Below are 16,268 nucleotides of genomic sequence, written 5' to 3'. Positions count from 1 at the left end.
TGAGGGGTTTGTAGGCTGATTGTAAGTTGATGTATTTGCTTGTGCAGTGCCAGGCTTCGATGAACCCATGAGCATGGTGGCTGGTAGCATGGCCAATGATTTTTGTGTTGCTCCAATCGAACTGCTGCTGTTTGGTGTCAAGAGTGGGTAGAGATTAAGGATTTGGGATCATGGCGTTTGACTGCCAGTCGGTGTTCACAGAACCTGGCTTTTAATTGATGTGATGTTTGTTCCACATAGAATTGGTTGCAATTTCTACAGTTGATTTTGTAAATTACTTTTTTTCCCATCCTTTGTATCTTATCCTTGGTTCTGGATAATTCCTGGTGGAATGTGGTTGTGGGTTTGTGGGCTATTGCTGTTCACAGAGGTTGGAGAATTCTGGCTGTCACTTCCAACACTCCTTTTGTGTACGATAGGTTTAATTTTTGCATGGTGGTTGGTTGTGTGGTGTGTTGTGGTTTGGGTACTGTGTCTCAGAACACAAAGTTTTTTTCGATAGCCGTTATGGAGAAAGATGTCAAGCAACCGTTTCTCTTCACTTTCCTTAGTGTTGTGGTGCTGCAATCTGTCCTGGCCCTTCTGAAGAGGGTCTGGACACAAGTTCTTTTGTGTGTGGTAGGGTGGTTGCTTACAAAGATGGGGATCTACTCCACATGCACAGGTTTGCGGTAGACATGGGTTTCCAGTTGTCCCTTGTGTAGTCTCCTTATGTCGATGTCAAGGAATGGGAGTTTGTTGTCTGTTCCTCTTCACATGTGAATTTGGTCCAGGGAATTTGATATTGAGGAGATGGTGTGTTTTTTCAATTTGGGAGCATTTGATGATGACAAAGGTATCATTGACATAGTGGGTCCAGAATTTTGGTTGGATGGTGGGTAGAGCCATGGGTTGAGTCATTGCATGACTACTTCTGCTATTATGCCTGATATGGGTGGTCCCATTGGGATACCTTGTACTTGCTTATAGATTTTCCTGTTAAACTTGAAGAATGTGTTGAGGCATAAATCCAGAAGTTTCATGATGGTTTCTGTGGACATGGAGTATTCTGTGGTGGCGTTATCTTTGTGGGTATGGTGTTTAGTGAGTAGGTGGTAGATGGTTTGTTTAGCCAGGTCAATGTCAATAGAGGTGAAGAGTGCAGTGACATTGAAATATACCATGATTTCTTGATATTGGTGCGCTTGATGTGTTGCAGAAATTGTTCTAGGGCAGTGGTTCTCAACCTTCCTAATGCCACAACCCTTTAATAGAGTTCCTCCTGTTGTGGTGACCCCCAACCAGGGTGGGTTCTAAATTTTTTAACTACCGGTTCTGTGGGCGTGGCTTATTTTGTGGGCGTGACTTGGAGGTCATATGACTGGGTGGGTGTAGCTAGCTGGTCATGTGACTGGGTGGCCATGGCTATGTGTATAGGGACTACTCAGAGGGCTGAAAAAAGTCATTTCTGACAGGTCCTCGCACTTTTGACTGGTCCTCACACTTATGACCATCCTCACATTTATGCCCGTGCAGCTTTCTTAACAACCATGTCACTCATTTCACAACTGCTTCTTTTCACCATGGTGATAAGATAGGGCAAAAAACGTAAAATGTGAGGATAGTCGTAAATTCGAGATCTGGTCAAAAGTGCGAGGACCAGTCAAAAATAACTTTTTCAGCTCTCTGAGTAGTCCATATGCATAAAAGGATACAGCAATAGAGAGGGATGAAGGAAGGGAAGGGAAATTAGAGTAGGAGGGTAAGAGAGGGAGGAAGAGAGGAGGAGAAGGAGAAAGGAAGAGGAAGTAGGGAGGAGAAGAAGAGGGGGAGGAAGAGAAAGTAAGAAGGAAAGAAAAGAGAGAGGTGGTAGGTTTGAGGAGAAAGATTGCTGTACAATAAAAAAGATGAAAGGGAAGAAAGCCAACCCCAAATAAATATAAAGATATTAAGATAAAGAATGAATTGTTAAACTTTAAGGAATAAAAGAGAATAAATATGAATAAATAACAATAATTAGAAACACACATACAAACATACAATGTATTTTCTTTTGTAGGAAGTTAGCACCCACCCCTTTCCTGGAAGAGTGAAATATTTTAGGAAATATGAAAAAGGCAGAATATTATATTTCCCTGGGATAAGCATGTTTTGAAGCAGCTCCCATCTTCCTGCCCCCACCCTTTGTCAATGGGCCATTAAGGCCTGGGCCAGTTTATTCTACATAACAAAGATCTACCTCCTTCAGGCAGAGCCATAGTAGGAATTGCCCAAGATCCAATAAAAATAGGATTAGCTCTCTACCCATCTAGCAACACTCACCACATGTGACCTGGGAAGCACATGTGACCTTCAGCCAGCAAGGCTAGCTAAGATCCCCACCCCCTGGGAGTCTGACAACCAATCAGGATACTCTTTCATGGCCCCAAGAAATGCAGAGCCAGAGAGAGCATAAAAACCCGAGGATTTACTCTATCTGCCCTTTTCTGTTCAGGAACTCAAGCCATGTGATCCTGTCCACCATTAAACCATCTTTCCAAGCAGTCTCCATGTTTCCAGTGTCTTTTTCCCCACTTGGAGCAGAACCTAGAAGGAGATTTCTTCCAACACTTTGAACAGAGTATTTGGCCGGTTCACAAATTTAAACAGTGTTTAGTCATTTCAATTAAATTTACAATTTCTATATTTCCTTTTTGCCATATTTATTCCTCATCTATTTTTGTAAAAAACCAATATTACCCTTCATCCTCATCTCTAATCTTAATCAAATTCAATTTTTCCCTTCTATTCTATATTATGCCCCTTCCCATTGTCATCTATTTTATATACATCCTCACATTGGTTAATTATGTAATATTACAGTTATTTAATATAAATTCAACATTTTAATATAAATCAATTAGTTATATAACTACCTTTTTTGTATATTAATCAATATGAACATGAATATTCCAATTATTTCCATACAATCCAATTTCTTACAAATCAATTAATTATATTTACCAATAATAAACCAAATAATTTTCCTCATATATTTCTCCAAACCTCAACTTAACCATTTCTGCTTTCAACACAATATACAATTAATAGTATCTCAATTATTACAATTCCTTAGTTAAATAGAGCTTTTTTTCTTTTGTGTTTTAAAACCTTGAACTCTCCTCTTTTGCCCTAAATTTCCCATTGTTTGCACCTACCTTTTTTGGTGAGGAAAAAGAAAAGAAATCTGCCTGCCTAATTTTCCAACTTGCAGCACAGCAAAGCCAACAGCCTCTTTACTTTCAGTTTTGTTTTTCAGCATAGCTAGGGGAAAAAAAATCTGCTCCAGCAAGCAGCAGAGCCCTGAGCAAAACAGCTGAGCAACTAATCAAGGGCTAATTAGCCTATGCTGAAGCTCCGCGGGCCAATAAAATTACAAAAAAACACAGAACCATTTATTAAATTGCTGGCTCCCCCGCCTCTCGCCCACCACTATTTATTGGCAATAAATAGTGGTGTGGAGGGGCGGGGCAAGCCAGCAATTTAACAAACGGTTCGGCTGCACCACTGGCTATAGGGCGGCCCTTTGAAGCCCCGCGGCAAGAATTTAAACAGTTTTTTTTTCCTCTAGCCATCAGCTGGGACTCAGGAAACAGCAATAGATTGGGGGTGGGTGGGGTAAGCGAACGGCCGGCGATCCCACAGAGCAGAGAGGGAGGGTGAGTGAAAGCGTGGGGGGGGTGAGAGAGGGCTTTGGCGACCCCTGTGAAATGGCCGTTCGACCCCCAAAGGGGTCGCGACCCCCAGGTTGAGAACCGCTGTTCTAGGGAGTTTATTGAGTGGGTTATTGACCAAGTGTCTTGAGTTTCTTCTGCAGGATTTTTGCTAGTTTGTACATCAGTGTTTCAAGTAGACACACAGTTGGGCGTAAGGGGATACTGGTGTTGTGTACTTTGTGGAGTTTGTAGAACCTTGGAGTTGAGGAGTCTTGTAGTTGCATATGCTTTCTGTCTAGTGGTGTTAGCTGTTTTTCTTTTTCCATTTTCCCTAGGTTATATTTTATTTTGTTCTCTAGCTGCTTTGTTGGATCATTGCAGATTATTTGGTAGGTGTTGGTGTCATTTAAATGGTTTTGCTGATATAGTCAGTTTTGTCCATTACTACCGTCAGTCTGCCTTTGTTTGCCAGTAAGATGACAATGCTCTCATCTTGTTTCAGTGTCTTTAGTGCTTTCTTCTTTTGGCTGAGTATTTCTTTGTCTGTTGCGTTGGACATTGGCAATGATTCTTTGTCTGATGTCTTCTTATTTCTTGGTCCAGGTGATGTGTTTTTAGAATGGATTTGAGATTGGCTAGGAATTCAATGAGCTCAGTTCATTGTGGTTGAAATCAAGGCCCTGTGAGGAAGGTCTTTTTGTTGTCAGATAGAGATTGGCTGGATTGATTTTTGATCCATTGTTCTCATTTGTCATCTTGTGGTTTTAGGGTAATGGTATTAAGTTTCTCTTGTAATGAGCTGTATTTTTGGGTTTGTATTTTGTTGGCATTCCTATGGATCGTGCATTCTAGGTGTCTGTCAGGTCTTGTCCAATGGAGTTGAGGTATGCATTTTTTTTATTCGTTGATGATACGTTGGTATTTTTCCAGACCCTTGTGTGCACTGGTGCATTAAAGCATTTTGTGTCCATTTTGGAAGGCCAGTTTCCATGCTTGTAGGTCGTTGATTGGTGGTCAGTAGCATATGGTTTTGGGGGTTATTTGTTTGCAGAGGCACTCATGGAGGAACTGAAGCTGTTCATGCATTGACGATCATTTCACAGCAAAGCTGAAGATCTGGTCCATGTACGTGGCTTGGCAGCAAAAACGGGTTTCCAGTTCTCCGTTGTCTAGTCTCATGTCGATGTTGAGGAATGGGAGTTTGTTATCTGTTGCCTCTTCACGTGTGAATTTGATCCCAGGGAATATGTTACAGAGAACTGGAAACCCACTTCTGCTGCAAAGCCCGAACACGGACTAGATTCTAAGCTTTGCAAGCAACCCCACCACTACACACAAAAGAAGCTGTGTCCAGACCCTCTTCAGAAGGGCCAGGACACACTGTACCAACATAACACTAAGAAAAGTGAAGAGGCTACTTCTGCTGACTGCTGGCTGATTGCAATTTGGCAGTTCAAATCTCACCAGGCTCAAGGTTGACTCAGCATTCCATCCTTCCGAGGTGGGCAAAATGAAGACCCAGATTGTTGGGGGCAATATGCTGACTCTGTAAACAGCTTGGAGAGGGCTGTAAAGCACTGTAAAGTGGTATATGAGTCTAAATGCTATTGCTATTGCTATTATTTCAAAGCTCACCAGCTAGAGACGGGGGGGAAAGCTCTGTGACAGATGAATTGAAAACAGCCACTGGTCCCCAAACATATGAAGTTTGCTGTGTATTATGCAAATTTGGTCAAATGAAGTCTGGATAAATCATCTCAACACAATAGTATTATAACATACAGTATTGCTCCATATGCAGATGACCATAGGTTCTGTCAATATCTTTGAAGAATTAAAGATTGATAAGTCTTGAAGATTAATAGAAAATGGCAATCATTCAGGATCTTGCAGGTTATTTCCATTCTGAGTAGCATAAAAAACTGTCTTAGACCAACTAGATCCATCTAGTTGTAAGTTACCCATCCTAGTAGTATTTGGCTGCATTTCTTCTGGATTTTAAATGGGAATCTTTTCTAGGCCTACAGGATCACATGAGGAAGTGAATTCGGATGTTTCTGCATGCCTATCAGTTACAAGTAACCATCTTATGTTCTCCCAGTTAGCATTTCCACATATTTATTTATTTATTTATTTTATTAATTTAATTTGTATACCGCCCTTCTCCCAGAAGGGACTCAGGGCGGTGAACAGCCAAAATTAAAAAACATACAAATACAAAAGTTAAGATAATTAAAAAGAATTAAATCACTAGCTTCCCAATTTAAAACCCCCAAATCCATAAAATTTAAAATCCCAATTAAAAACCATTTAGGCTAGGCCGGCTTGATGGAATAAAAACGTCTTCAGGGCTTTATGGAAGGTCCGGAGGTCCGGGATCAATCGTATTCCAGGAGGCAGCTCATTCCACAGGGTGGGTGCCCCCACAGAGAAGGCTCTCCCCCTGGGGGCCGCCAGCCGACATTGCCTGACTGACAGCACCCCGAGGAGGCCCTCTCTGTGAGACCGTATTGGCCGGTGGGAGGTTATCGGTAGCAGCAGGCGGTCTTGCAAATAGCCTGGCCCTAAGCCATGAAGCACTTTAAAGATGAGAACCAACACCTTAAAGCGCACCCGGAAGACCACCGGGAGCCAATGCAGCTCGCGCAGGAGAGGTGTTACATGGGAGCGCCACGTCGCTCCCATAATCACCCGCGTGGCCGCATTCTGCACCAGCTGGAGCCTCCGGGTGCTCCTCAGGGAGAGCCCCATGTAGAGAGCGTTGCAGTAGTCCAGGCGTGACGTGACCAAGGCATGAGTGACTGTGCACAAGGAGTCCCAATCCAGAAAGGGGCGCAACTGGCGTATCAGACGAACCTGATAAAAAGCCCCCCTAGCCACGGCCGTCATATGCTCTTCTAAAGACAGCCGTGTATCCAGGAGGACGCCCAAGCTGCAAGCCCCCTCTGTGGGAGTCAGTGACTCGCCCCCAATAGCCAGCGATGGCACCAGCTGGCTATACTGGGACACCGGCATCCACAGCCACTCGGTCTTGGAAGGGTTGAGCCAAAGCCTGTTCCTCCCCATCCAGACCCACACGGCCTCCAGACACTGGGACATCACTTCGAGGGCATCATTGGGGTGGTCTGGGGTGGAGATGTACAGCTGAGTGTCATCAGCGTACAGATGGCATTGCAGCCCAAAACCACAGATGATCTCACCCAGCGGCTTCACATAAATGTTGAACAGGAGCAGCGAGAGGACCGACCCTTGCGGCACCCCGCAAGCAAGGCGCCTCGAGGTCGACCTCTGCCCCCCTGCCAACACAGACTGAGACCGGTCAGAGAGATAACACGGTGCCTCCCACCCCCAATCCCTCCAGCCAGCGCAGCATGATACCATGGTCGATGGTATCAAAAGCCGCTGAGAGGTCTAACAGGACCAGAACAGAGGAATAACACCTGTCCCGAGCCCTCCAGAAATCATCCACCAATGCGACCAATGCCGTCTCCGTGCTGTACACAGGCCTGAAGCTGAACTGGCACGGATCTAGATAGACGGTTTCATCCAGGTACTGTGGGAGCTGTCGTGCAACCACACTCTCCACAACCTTTGCAACAAAGCGAAGGTTGGAGACCGGACGGTAGTTTACCAAAACAGCTGGGTCCAGAGAAGGCTTCTTGAGGAGGAGCCTCACCACCGCCTCTTTCAAGGCGGGAGGCAAGAAACCCTCTCTCAGAGAAGCATTTATAATCCTCTGGAGCCAGCCTCGTGTTACCTCCCGGGTGGCCAGTACCAGCCAGGAGGGGCACGGGTCCAATAAACATGTGGTTGTGTTTAACCTCACCAGGTTCCTGTCCACGTCCTCAGGAGTCACAGGGTCGAACTCATCCCAGGTAACATTCTCAAGACCAGCCTCAGTCACCCCACCAGGATCTACACAGTCAGAGTCCAAGCCTTCCTGAATCTGAGCGATTTTATCGTGCAGATACTGTGCAAAATCCTCAGCCTGCCCTTGCAAGGGGTCTTCCCGCGCTCCCTGATGTAGGAGGGAGCAAGTCACCCTAAACAAGGCGGCTGGGCGGTTATCTGCCGATGCAATAAGAGCGGAAAAGTGGTTACGCTTTGCCGCTTTTATCGCCACTAGATAGGTCTTATTATGAGACCTAACTAGTGTTCGGTCGGATTCGGAGCGACTAGCCCTCCAACCGCTCTCTAGGCGTCTTTTCCGATGCTTCATCTCCCTCAGCTCCTCGGAAAACCAAGGGGCCGGGCAGGTTCGGCGTCAGGTCAGAGGCCGCAAAGGCACAACTCGGTCCAGAGCACCGGCGGCCGTCCTATCCCAGGCAGCCACCAGATCTTCAGCCGAGTCGTGAGCCAGAGTTTCAGGAACTGGCCCAAGCTCCCTCTGGAACCTATCAGGATCCATCAGGCGCCTGGGGCGGAACCACCTGGTCGGTTCCGCCTCACTGCAGTGGGGTGCAGTGGTCAAAAAGTCCAGCCTCAGGAGAGAATGGTCCGACCATGACAGGAGTTCAGTAACTATATCCCCTATATCCAGACCACTCAGCCACTGACCAGAGATAAAAACCAAGTCCAGAGTGTGTTCTCCCGCGTGAGTGGGGCCATGAATTAATTGTGTCAGGTCCATGGCTGTCATGGAAGCCATAAACTCCCAAGCCATCCCAGACGCCTCACCGGTAGACGGCAGGTTGAAATCCCCCATGACCAAAAGTCTGGGGGTATCAACCGCCACCCCGGCAATAATGTTGAGAAGCTCGGGCAGGGCCGCTGTCATGTGGCAGGGAGCCAGGTACGCGATCAGCAGGCCCACCTGCATCCCATGGCCCCACTTCACCAGGAGAGACTCACATCCAGCTATCTGAGGTACAGTGGCCTCCCTCGGATCAAGACCTTCCTTTATAACGACCGCCACCCCCCCACCCCTGCCCTGGGCCCTTGGCTGATGGAATGCACGGAAACCTGGTGGGCACATCTCTACGAGGGGGACCCCCCTCTCTTGGCCCAGCCAGGTCTCTGTAATACCTGCCAGGTCCGCACCTCCCTCCTGTATTAGCTCACAAATGAGGGGGGCCTTATTAATCACGGACCTGGCGTTGCACAGCATCAGTCTAAGGCCTGGATTCTGAAACTCTGGACAGCCGGGGAGACGAGAAGAGTCATGGGGGCCGAGGCATGCCACCGCTTGGAGATAGCGGGTGCGTGCCCCCACCACCTGATGTGGCCCCCTACTCCCGCCATATCTGCCCCTCCCAACCACGGTCCTGATAGAATCGCCCTCCACCCTATCAGCACTGAGCTCCTCCACACCCCGCTCCCCGCCTTCCATTCCATGCCCCTGTAACGGGCCTGACCTATGCCCCTCCCTCCCCACCCCCCACCCTAAACCCCTTAAAAGATTACAAAAAGACAATTTTAAAAAATCCCACAACCCCCTCGATGCAGCATGCCACCTCTCGGGGTTCCAAAGCCCATCATCGAGGTAGCCCTCGATAGAGTGGAGGGCCAAGCCTGCGAGAGGGGGGAGTCTCGCAGACCAAGAAGCTCCGCTGCGGAATACATCTTGACCACAGAGGATGAGAGCAACCATATCCTAGGAGTCCATATAGAAGGTCCAGGGGAGAGACATGGAATGGGAGTCTCAAAAGCATTTTCAACAAGACCAGGTCCACTGTCCCCTCACAACAGAGGACGAAGTCAGGTTCCAGGTCGACCACAGTCCAAGGGGGGGGATAGACCCAACCATCCTCTCAGGGTGGTCCGATCAACCAGTCGACCCCCTGTTGTGGTGAGATGGCAGCGATGAATCAATGCAGACAGCACAGCACCCGGGGCTCAGGTCCAAAAACCGCCCTCTCACGGCAGTTGGTCCGATGGTTAAGTCCCCTCTGCTGGCAGATGCAAGAAATTCGATATCATCCCAGTTCAGCCCCTAGGGGCCCCGACATCAGAGCTACCCTCTCACGGTGGTTTAACTGAGCCCAGCCCTCTCAGCTGATGGGATGGAGCATGTACCAGCCCCCATTCAGATTTAAATAGTCCTCCCCACAGTTAGGGAGAGTTCAAATGAAAATAAACTTGGCGTCAAGTGAGTCAATAAACTAGCCGACAATCCAAGGTGGGCATAGTCCCGGCAGAGAAGCATTGGGGAGAAGCAGGGGCAGTTATCTCTAGCCCCCCCCCAGCCCCCACATAAGCAATGGAGGCCTCCCAAGATCTAAAAGCGTCTCATGCCAGGTCCTCGCCCAACCCAAATGGCGGATGATCTCCCAGCCTCGTTGCCCCCCCCCATATGTATGTTCCTATGGTATTTACCTACAGGCATCTTGTAAATGATGCCCCCCACCCCCACTCACTCACCTAATTACAATGAATGAGCTCATATACCATACTTCACTTGTCTATCAGCAGAACAGGAAATGCTGTGGTTTGTTAGGAGAGGAACAGGTTTGAGTTCCCTATTGACATGCCAAAAATCTGCAGAAGGCACTTTTATGGTTAGCCTGTTTTTGTTGCCATAAATTAGGATTTGGTACAATCAGACTTTTTAAAAAGCCCCTGCCAATCCAAGAAAGAAGGTATTGATAATCAGTCAGCAAGTTTTCATGAATGCATAAGCTAACAAATCAAAACAAATGCTTTGGGAGCCCTGAAAGATGATCAAAGAAAATTCATATAAAATGTATTTTTATATTTTGTAGATGTTGTTCCTTTTGTTTCTGATTAACAATCCAACCAATGTAAGCATGTTTTTATTGTATTTTCTTCCTATCTTCTCCTCCATATTTTTCTAAAGTCTGTCTCAATATTCTCCAGACTTTATGACTCTAATAACAAACATTTAATCTCTCAGATGTGTCACCTTGGAATTCTTGAGTAAACCTCAAATATTTGTAGCCCTCGCTCACCTAAGCAATGCCTCTTTCAAAATTCTTCCTTAAACTCTTAAAGTGAGCTCCTTCAAACAAGAATGCAAGGTTTATAACAAAGGGGGGAGGAGGGTCGCTGAGAGGAATGAGACGCTCCTAACACTAGAGCCATTGTCTGCTGAACCTCGAAGAAAGCAGGGCGCATGAGATTTCCGGGTGCTGCAGAAGAAATTGCAAAAGCAGGCCAGCCAGAATCCCCCTTCTTGCTCTGAATGAAATGGGGACGAAGGGACGCTATTAAAAAGAAATCTGCATGATTTGATTAAGCAAAAAGTATTGCTCGATAACAGCAGACATGGACCCCCCAAAATATCAAGATATGCAATCATTTGAATAACAGAATCCCTCCTGGAAACAGCCACAGGGAAATCACGATTACGCCACTTTTAATGATACAAGCTGTTTCTCGTAGGAGTGCATTCTATCACCAATTCTGACGCACAACTTCCTGCAAATGTTAAAGAAACGTTTGTTGAGAATTAATAATCCTTTCGTCTGGTTACCTTCGTGCCATACTTGCACTCCCAATTAGCTCAGAATACTGAATTCTTTGTCCTCAAGGAAGATTTGAGTTAAGCTCCGAAACATCTTACGGTAAAGGTAGCCAGAGGAAGGATACAGGGTACGTTACGTTTACTTTCTCACTCACATTTGGTGTACATAAATTTAAAATAAAACACTCCCTGAGGTTTAGCACTCGCTAACCAGTTTATGAAATAGCCATCGATTGTTATATGCAGGACTGAATTTAGGCGTTGCCTACTACGTGCTCCTCCGTCAGCAGCCATTGTTGGCGCTTTCGGAATCCCCAGCAATCCGACTAAATTCCAAAGCTGCACGGGGACAACCCTCCCTCCACCCAGCATTTCTGGTTGAAGGGATACAGGATAACGTGAGGAAATAATACAGCGTCGCAAATTTCAGGCTTTGGCACCAAGATAGGCCTCCTACACGCATTACAGTATTGATCTTGCAGCCCGATGGCGAAATCATTTTTCAGCCCGGGGATAAAAGCCGCGTGTTAAGGAAAGTTCGCCCTCCCCTCTTTAGCTAGAAATAGCGCTTTCTTGGAAATCGAGCCCCGGTAACATTTCTCTCTTCGGGAGAACCGAAACTGGGCAAATGGCTCATTCTATAGCAAAGCCAAGACCGGGTTAATTGGAGGAGGGGTTTTCCGTTTTATGCTTGAACATTGAATGATTTTTTTTTAAGGGGAAGTCGAACTTTGCAGCGGCGGTGAAAGAGTTAAGCCGATTCGGGGTGACATCACTACAATTTGCATAAAAGCGGAGCTATAACTGGCCACGCAGTGAGACGCTCTTTTATATTACAGTTCAGAGCGGCTGCGGGAAGGTTTCGGGCTGCATCTGTCGGGACAGTCTCACTGGTAAGGGTACACGTTTAAGTTCTCTCGTGGGTGCTTTTGCATGTTTCCATTTTGCAGTTTCCCTTTCTGTACGGGTCAAAATTATTGGGGTGGGGTCTGGGCTAGGTTTGATTTTTAGAGGGGACGGATCGCTGCTTTGTCGAACGGGTACGCGGAGCAGTTCTTCCACGATGCCTCCATCGTGGAACAGCTCGGGGATTAAAATGGGGGTGACCGTGGCGCGACGCAGTACAATGGCGGGAAGAGGTTTCCGCTCGGAAAGACATTCTGTAGCCGAACCTCGTTGCTGTGTCTCCGGGATTTGCTCGGGGAGGGAAATATGGGGTGAGGGGAGACATGCACGCGCCTCGCGCGCTTGCCGCGCAATGCCGTGGGCGATCGCGGTCATGGGGAGCCTCCGGGAGGAAGGCAGAAGGGCTTTGGGTGTGTTCGGTTAATTGGATGGGGGCAGTAGATGCGCTTTATTGCCCCGTCAGCCGGCCGGGCGCCCGTTTGGTGGGAAGGGCTGGTCTTTGTCTAACTCCTATAAGCAGTCTTGAGGAGCCGAGGGCGCTGAGCTGGAGGAAGTGCTGCAGCGAGAAAAAGGGCGGTGGTTGGGACTTCTCTTTGTGAAGAAGGCAAGGCGCCCGCCGACTGAACTAGGGAGCCAGACGCCCAAGATGGAGGATGTGCTTAGCATCGCCCGGGAGCTCCGTCTGGACACACTTACTCGCATCGAGCCCGCTTGGGCGTCCTCGCAAGAAATTCGCCTTTCTTCGATTTTCTCTAAAGGCTGCACATGTCCAGGCTGACTAAGAAAGAGATTGCTATCCGGCCACGCCCTCCATAAGCGATGAGGTTTAGTTATTTAAGGGGAGAAAGCAGATTATTTTTTATTTCTAACACGATTTTTATTATTTTTTTAATCTAATGCATCACTTCCCCCTCCCCCAACTGCTTCCTCAGGAGTCCTGCCATGTGGACTTGCAGCGATCCTTAGATTTTTTTTTTTCCTAGGCACATCAGATAGATGAATCTGTCATTCTGAATACATGGTTAAGGGTATGAAATAGGATTTTTTAAAAAGGGCTATTATGCACTATTAAAAAAATATGCTGAAGCTGAAAGAGCTGGTAGGAAATACAGGAATTGTCTCTGAAGGAGGGAAGGAAGGGTGTAGTATAACATCTTTTTTTTGTCCTTTTGTTCACAGATCAATCAATAACAATGTCTGACAAACCAGATATGGCTGAAATTGAGAAATTTGACAAGTCTAAGTTGAAGAAGACAGAAACGCAAGAGAAAAACCCACTGCCTTCAAAAGAAAGTAGGTGAAATCTTAGAAAAGAGGGCGTGGGCCACAGAGACAAAGAAGTCAGACCATCTTTACACATGCTTTTCTTACCAACTTCTTAATGTTACTGGGAATTTCATTAACAAAGTAGTATGTATTTCTGTATGTATGAAGTTAAATACAACTTGTATTTAAATTACAAATTTTAACACATTTGGTATTTTAACATTTGCATTTTGAATGCTAATTATGCAATTGCCATTTAATTTTTTTTTCTTTTTCTTCCCCACCCATCCTCTTTTCATTTTGTAGCAATTGAACAGGAGAAGCAAGCGGGTGAATCGTAATGAAATGGGCCCTTCCAAATTATGCACTGTACATTCCACAAGCATTGCCTTCTTATTTTACTTCTTTTAGCTGTTTTAACTTTGTAAGATGCAAAGAGTTGGATAAATTTAAAATGACTGTACTGCCCCTTTCACATCCCCCCCCCAAAAAAAGAACAGAGTGAACTACTGACGCTGAACGAAGGCACCTTCCTTTCCATCTGCCTGTCCAGCTTCTGGTCCAGTGGCACAAAAGCTTGCATGTTTCTTGAAAGAAGATTCTAAGAGGGACTACAGTAATCTAATAACACATGAATATACGCAAAGCTGTACCAGGGTCCTGCGAGCTGTAAAATGCATTTTAATCGAGTGCCATTTTTTTGTTCAAATAATTTTAATTATTGGAATGCACAATTTTTTTAATATGCAAATAAAATGTTTTAAAACCTGGATTACTTTTGCTATCTTTTCTTTTGGACAACGTTGCCTAAAGAAGAAGCATAAATGCCTGTGCTAACGTGGAATTAAATGCTGTCACGGAGGAATCCTGGCATTACATCAGTTTGAGACTAGGTCTAGGACCAAGCCTTTTTTTAAAAAAATGCTCTATTGTTCTCTAGAAAAGCACACCTTAGTGCAGGTGGATCTGAAGTTCCAAAGTCCAAATCTAATCTGACTTTTATTAGTACAACTCATTTGTATGTTGCATTTATTAGGAATTTAGCACAGGTAAAAATACATTTGAGCACTGGAAGGAACCACCCAGGTTAAGAACAATTAAGATTCTAGCATTTTCCCTCAGATGTTTCCCTCGGATGTTAACATTTTCAGGATTTTCCACCACTGATAATGGATTATTGGATCCAAAGGTGGGTATTGTGTGTGGCCCTTAAGATCAGCTAAAAGTTCTGTTGAATGTGTACCGGATGAAGGAAAGCATGATTTGTATTTTTAGTATTCAAAGAAAGCTATGGCTGCTATCATTGCAGTAAGGTATCAATAATGACAGTCACATTTTCAAAGTGACATTGAATTAAATGGCATTGCTCAAATCTCATGATTATATTGAAGTTGTCAGTTTTGCTTGATACTTTTATTAAGCTGTTTCCCCACGTACCTGATCTTTTATGGTTTGATGTAAGTTATGAATTGCAATTTTACTTCTTAAAAATTGGTTCCATGCAGCAATTGAATCCATGTGTGATCTTTTTGATGCCAAGAATGATGTCAGCTCTATCCTGAGTGGTCAGTAGGGATATTGGGAAAATTCAACATTTTATAAACTTCAGATTCCTTACCATTTTTTACACTGTAGTACACTTGTACTGCATCTAATTCTCTCAAAAATCATTGGAAACCTAAACCATGAAGAGAACTGGAAGACCAATTGCAGATTTACATATTTCACATATAAAACCCTATTGTACATGTGTGAGAAATGAATTTTGAAAGCAACTTGACACATGGAAGGTGAGTATGAGCAGTTCAAAACTACTGGGCAATTAATCCTGTTTGAATCAGTGGAGCTGTTTTCTGGGTAAACATTTCTGCACTGCTTGCATGCTACCTGGGTTCGGGCAATAGAACTGGTATTTCAAGAACCAGAATGGTAAGGATAAGAATTGGTTTAATAAAAAAAAATGTAACGGAATTGAAAAAAACTAGCTGTACTGTGGGTTTAAATTTGCTTTTGCTCTACCTATGGTCTGCACAGGAAATCATTTTGCTGAAGCTAAAAGAAAAGAGCCACCTACAGAGTAGTGATCTTAATCAGAAAGCACAGGATGTAAAGGGTGATGACTCAAAAATAAAGTCTACGGTGAATTCACCAATAAGAAAGTAAGAAGTGGACACTGCAATGGCTTGAATTACAATAGAAGACCTTATCTTTTAAACAAGGTGGCAGCCAAGCATTTTTTCGCTTAGGCTCTGATGACTATGCCTGGGGATTGACCATATGGTACTTGGCTGCAAATGACCAAATACAAGGTTATTCTTTTCAATTTTGTTTTGCTATGTTTACTAAGTTGACATACTGACTGGCTTCAAACATTAATGCCATGGATCCTTTCAATCACTTCATATTGAATAAACTATAGCAGTTGGATTCACATAGTATGCTGAGCCATAAGCAATAGTTAGAAATTACAGTGCCCACTATACTAAACTCCAAGAACGTCATGCCTTAGCTCACCCAACCATAGCATTTAAGACAGCTTTCCCTAATTGGATGCTGCTTAGATGCTTGAGACTATATTATTGCTAGTCAACATAGTTTACTGTCCTACAAGATATGAAATTGTATGACTTTGAACTTATGAACTTGACTCATATGCGCTAGTATTTTTACTCTTGTGTATGAAATATGTCTCACTACCTTCTCACAGCCTTCTGATGAAACTCATTCTGAGTATTAGTATTCTCCCAAAGTACTTAGAGTTAAAACATGGTGCCTTGTATCCAAGCCCTCTGTACAAATAAGTACCATAATAGTCCTTAGCATTTCCTGAAAATGGAAGAAGCAAATATGTGGTTTAGGAAATGAAAGGTATCTTCAAAACTTTTGACTGATATTTTGTGATTCAGAAATCACATATATCCATAAAGAACAAACCATTATGTAACTCGTTATTCATCCCATGGCTTAGAAGAACTCACCCAGTAAGCTTCATGTATATC

At 44.8% G+C, this 16,268-nt stretch overlaps 1 protein-coding gene across 1 annotated transcript; it reads left to right on the top strand.

Moving 5' to 3' along the window:
- Positions 1–11,431: 11,431 nt before the first annotated feature.
- TMSB4X (thymosin beta 4 X-linked) lies at positions 11,432–14,041 on the top strand. The gene is made up of 3 exons (XM_034435345.3): positions 11,432–11,990; positions 13,183–13,296; positions 13,576–14,041. Exons 2-3 carry the CDS (start codon positions 13,197–13,199, stop codon positions 13,608–13,610), a joined length of 135 nt encoding a protein of 44 aa, XP_034291236.1. The 5' UTR covers positions 11,432–11,990; positions 13,183–13,196; the 3' UTR covers positions 13,611–14,041.
- The last annotated feature ends 2,227 nt before the right edge of the window (positions 14,042–16,268 follow it).

This window comes from Pantherophis guttatus, chromosome 5 (assembly GCF_059756535.1).
Source record: "Pantherophis guttatus breed Tessera chromosome 5, ASM5975653v1, whole genome shotgun sequence".
NCBI classification, from domain to species: Eukaryota; Metazoa; Chordata; class Lepidosauria; order Squamata; family Colubridae; genus Pantherophis; species Pantherophis guttatus.
Note: the sequence above shows the minus strand (reverse complement) of the source record. Positions and strands in the feature narration are given on the sequence as shown.

Bases quoted from the DNA above. Each gene is read 5' to 3' on its own strand.
- TMSB4X (XM_034435345.3), top strand. From the start codon at position 13,197: ATGTCTGACAAACCAGATATGGCTGAAATTGAGAAATTTGACAAGTCT. The intron at 13,297-13,575 runs GTAGGTGAAATC...TTCATTTTGTAG, and splicing joins CCCACTGCCTTCAAAAGAAA to CAATTGAACAGGAGAAGCAA.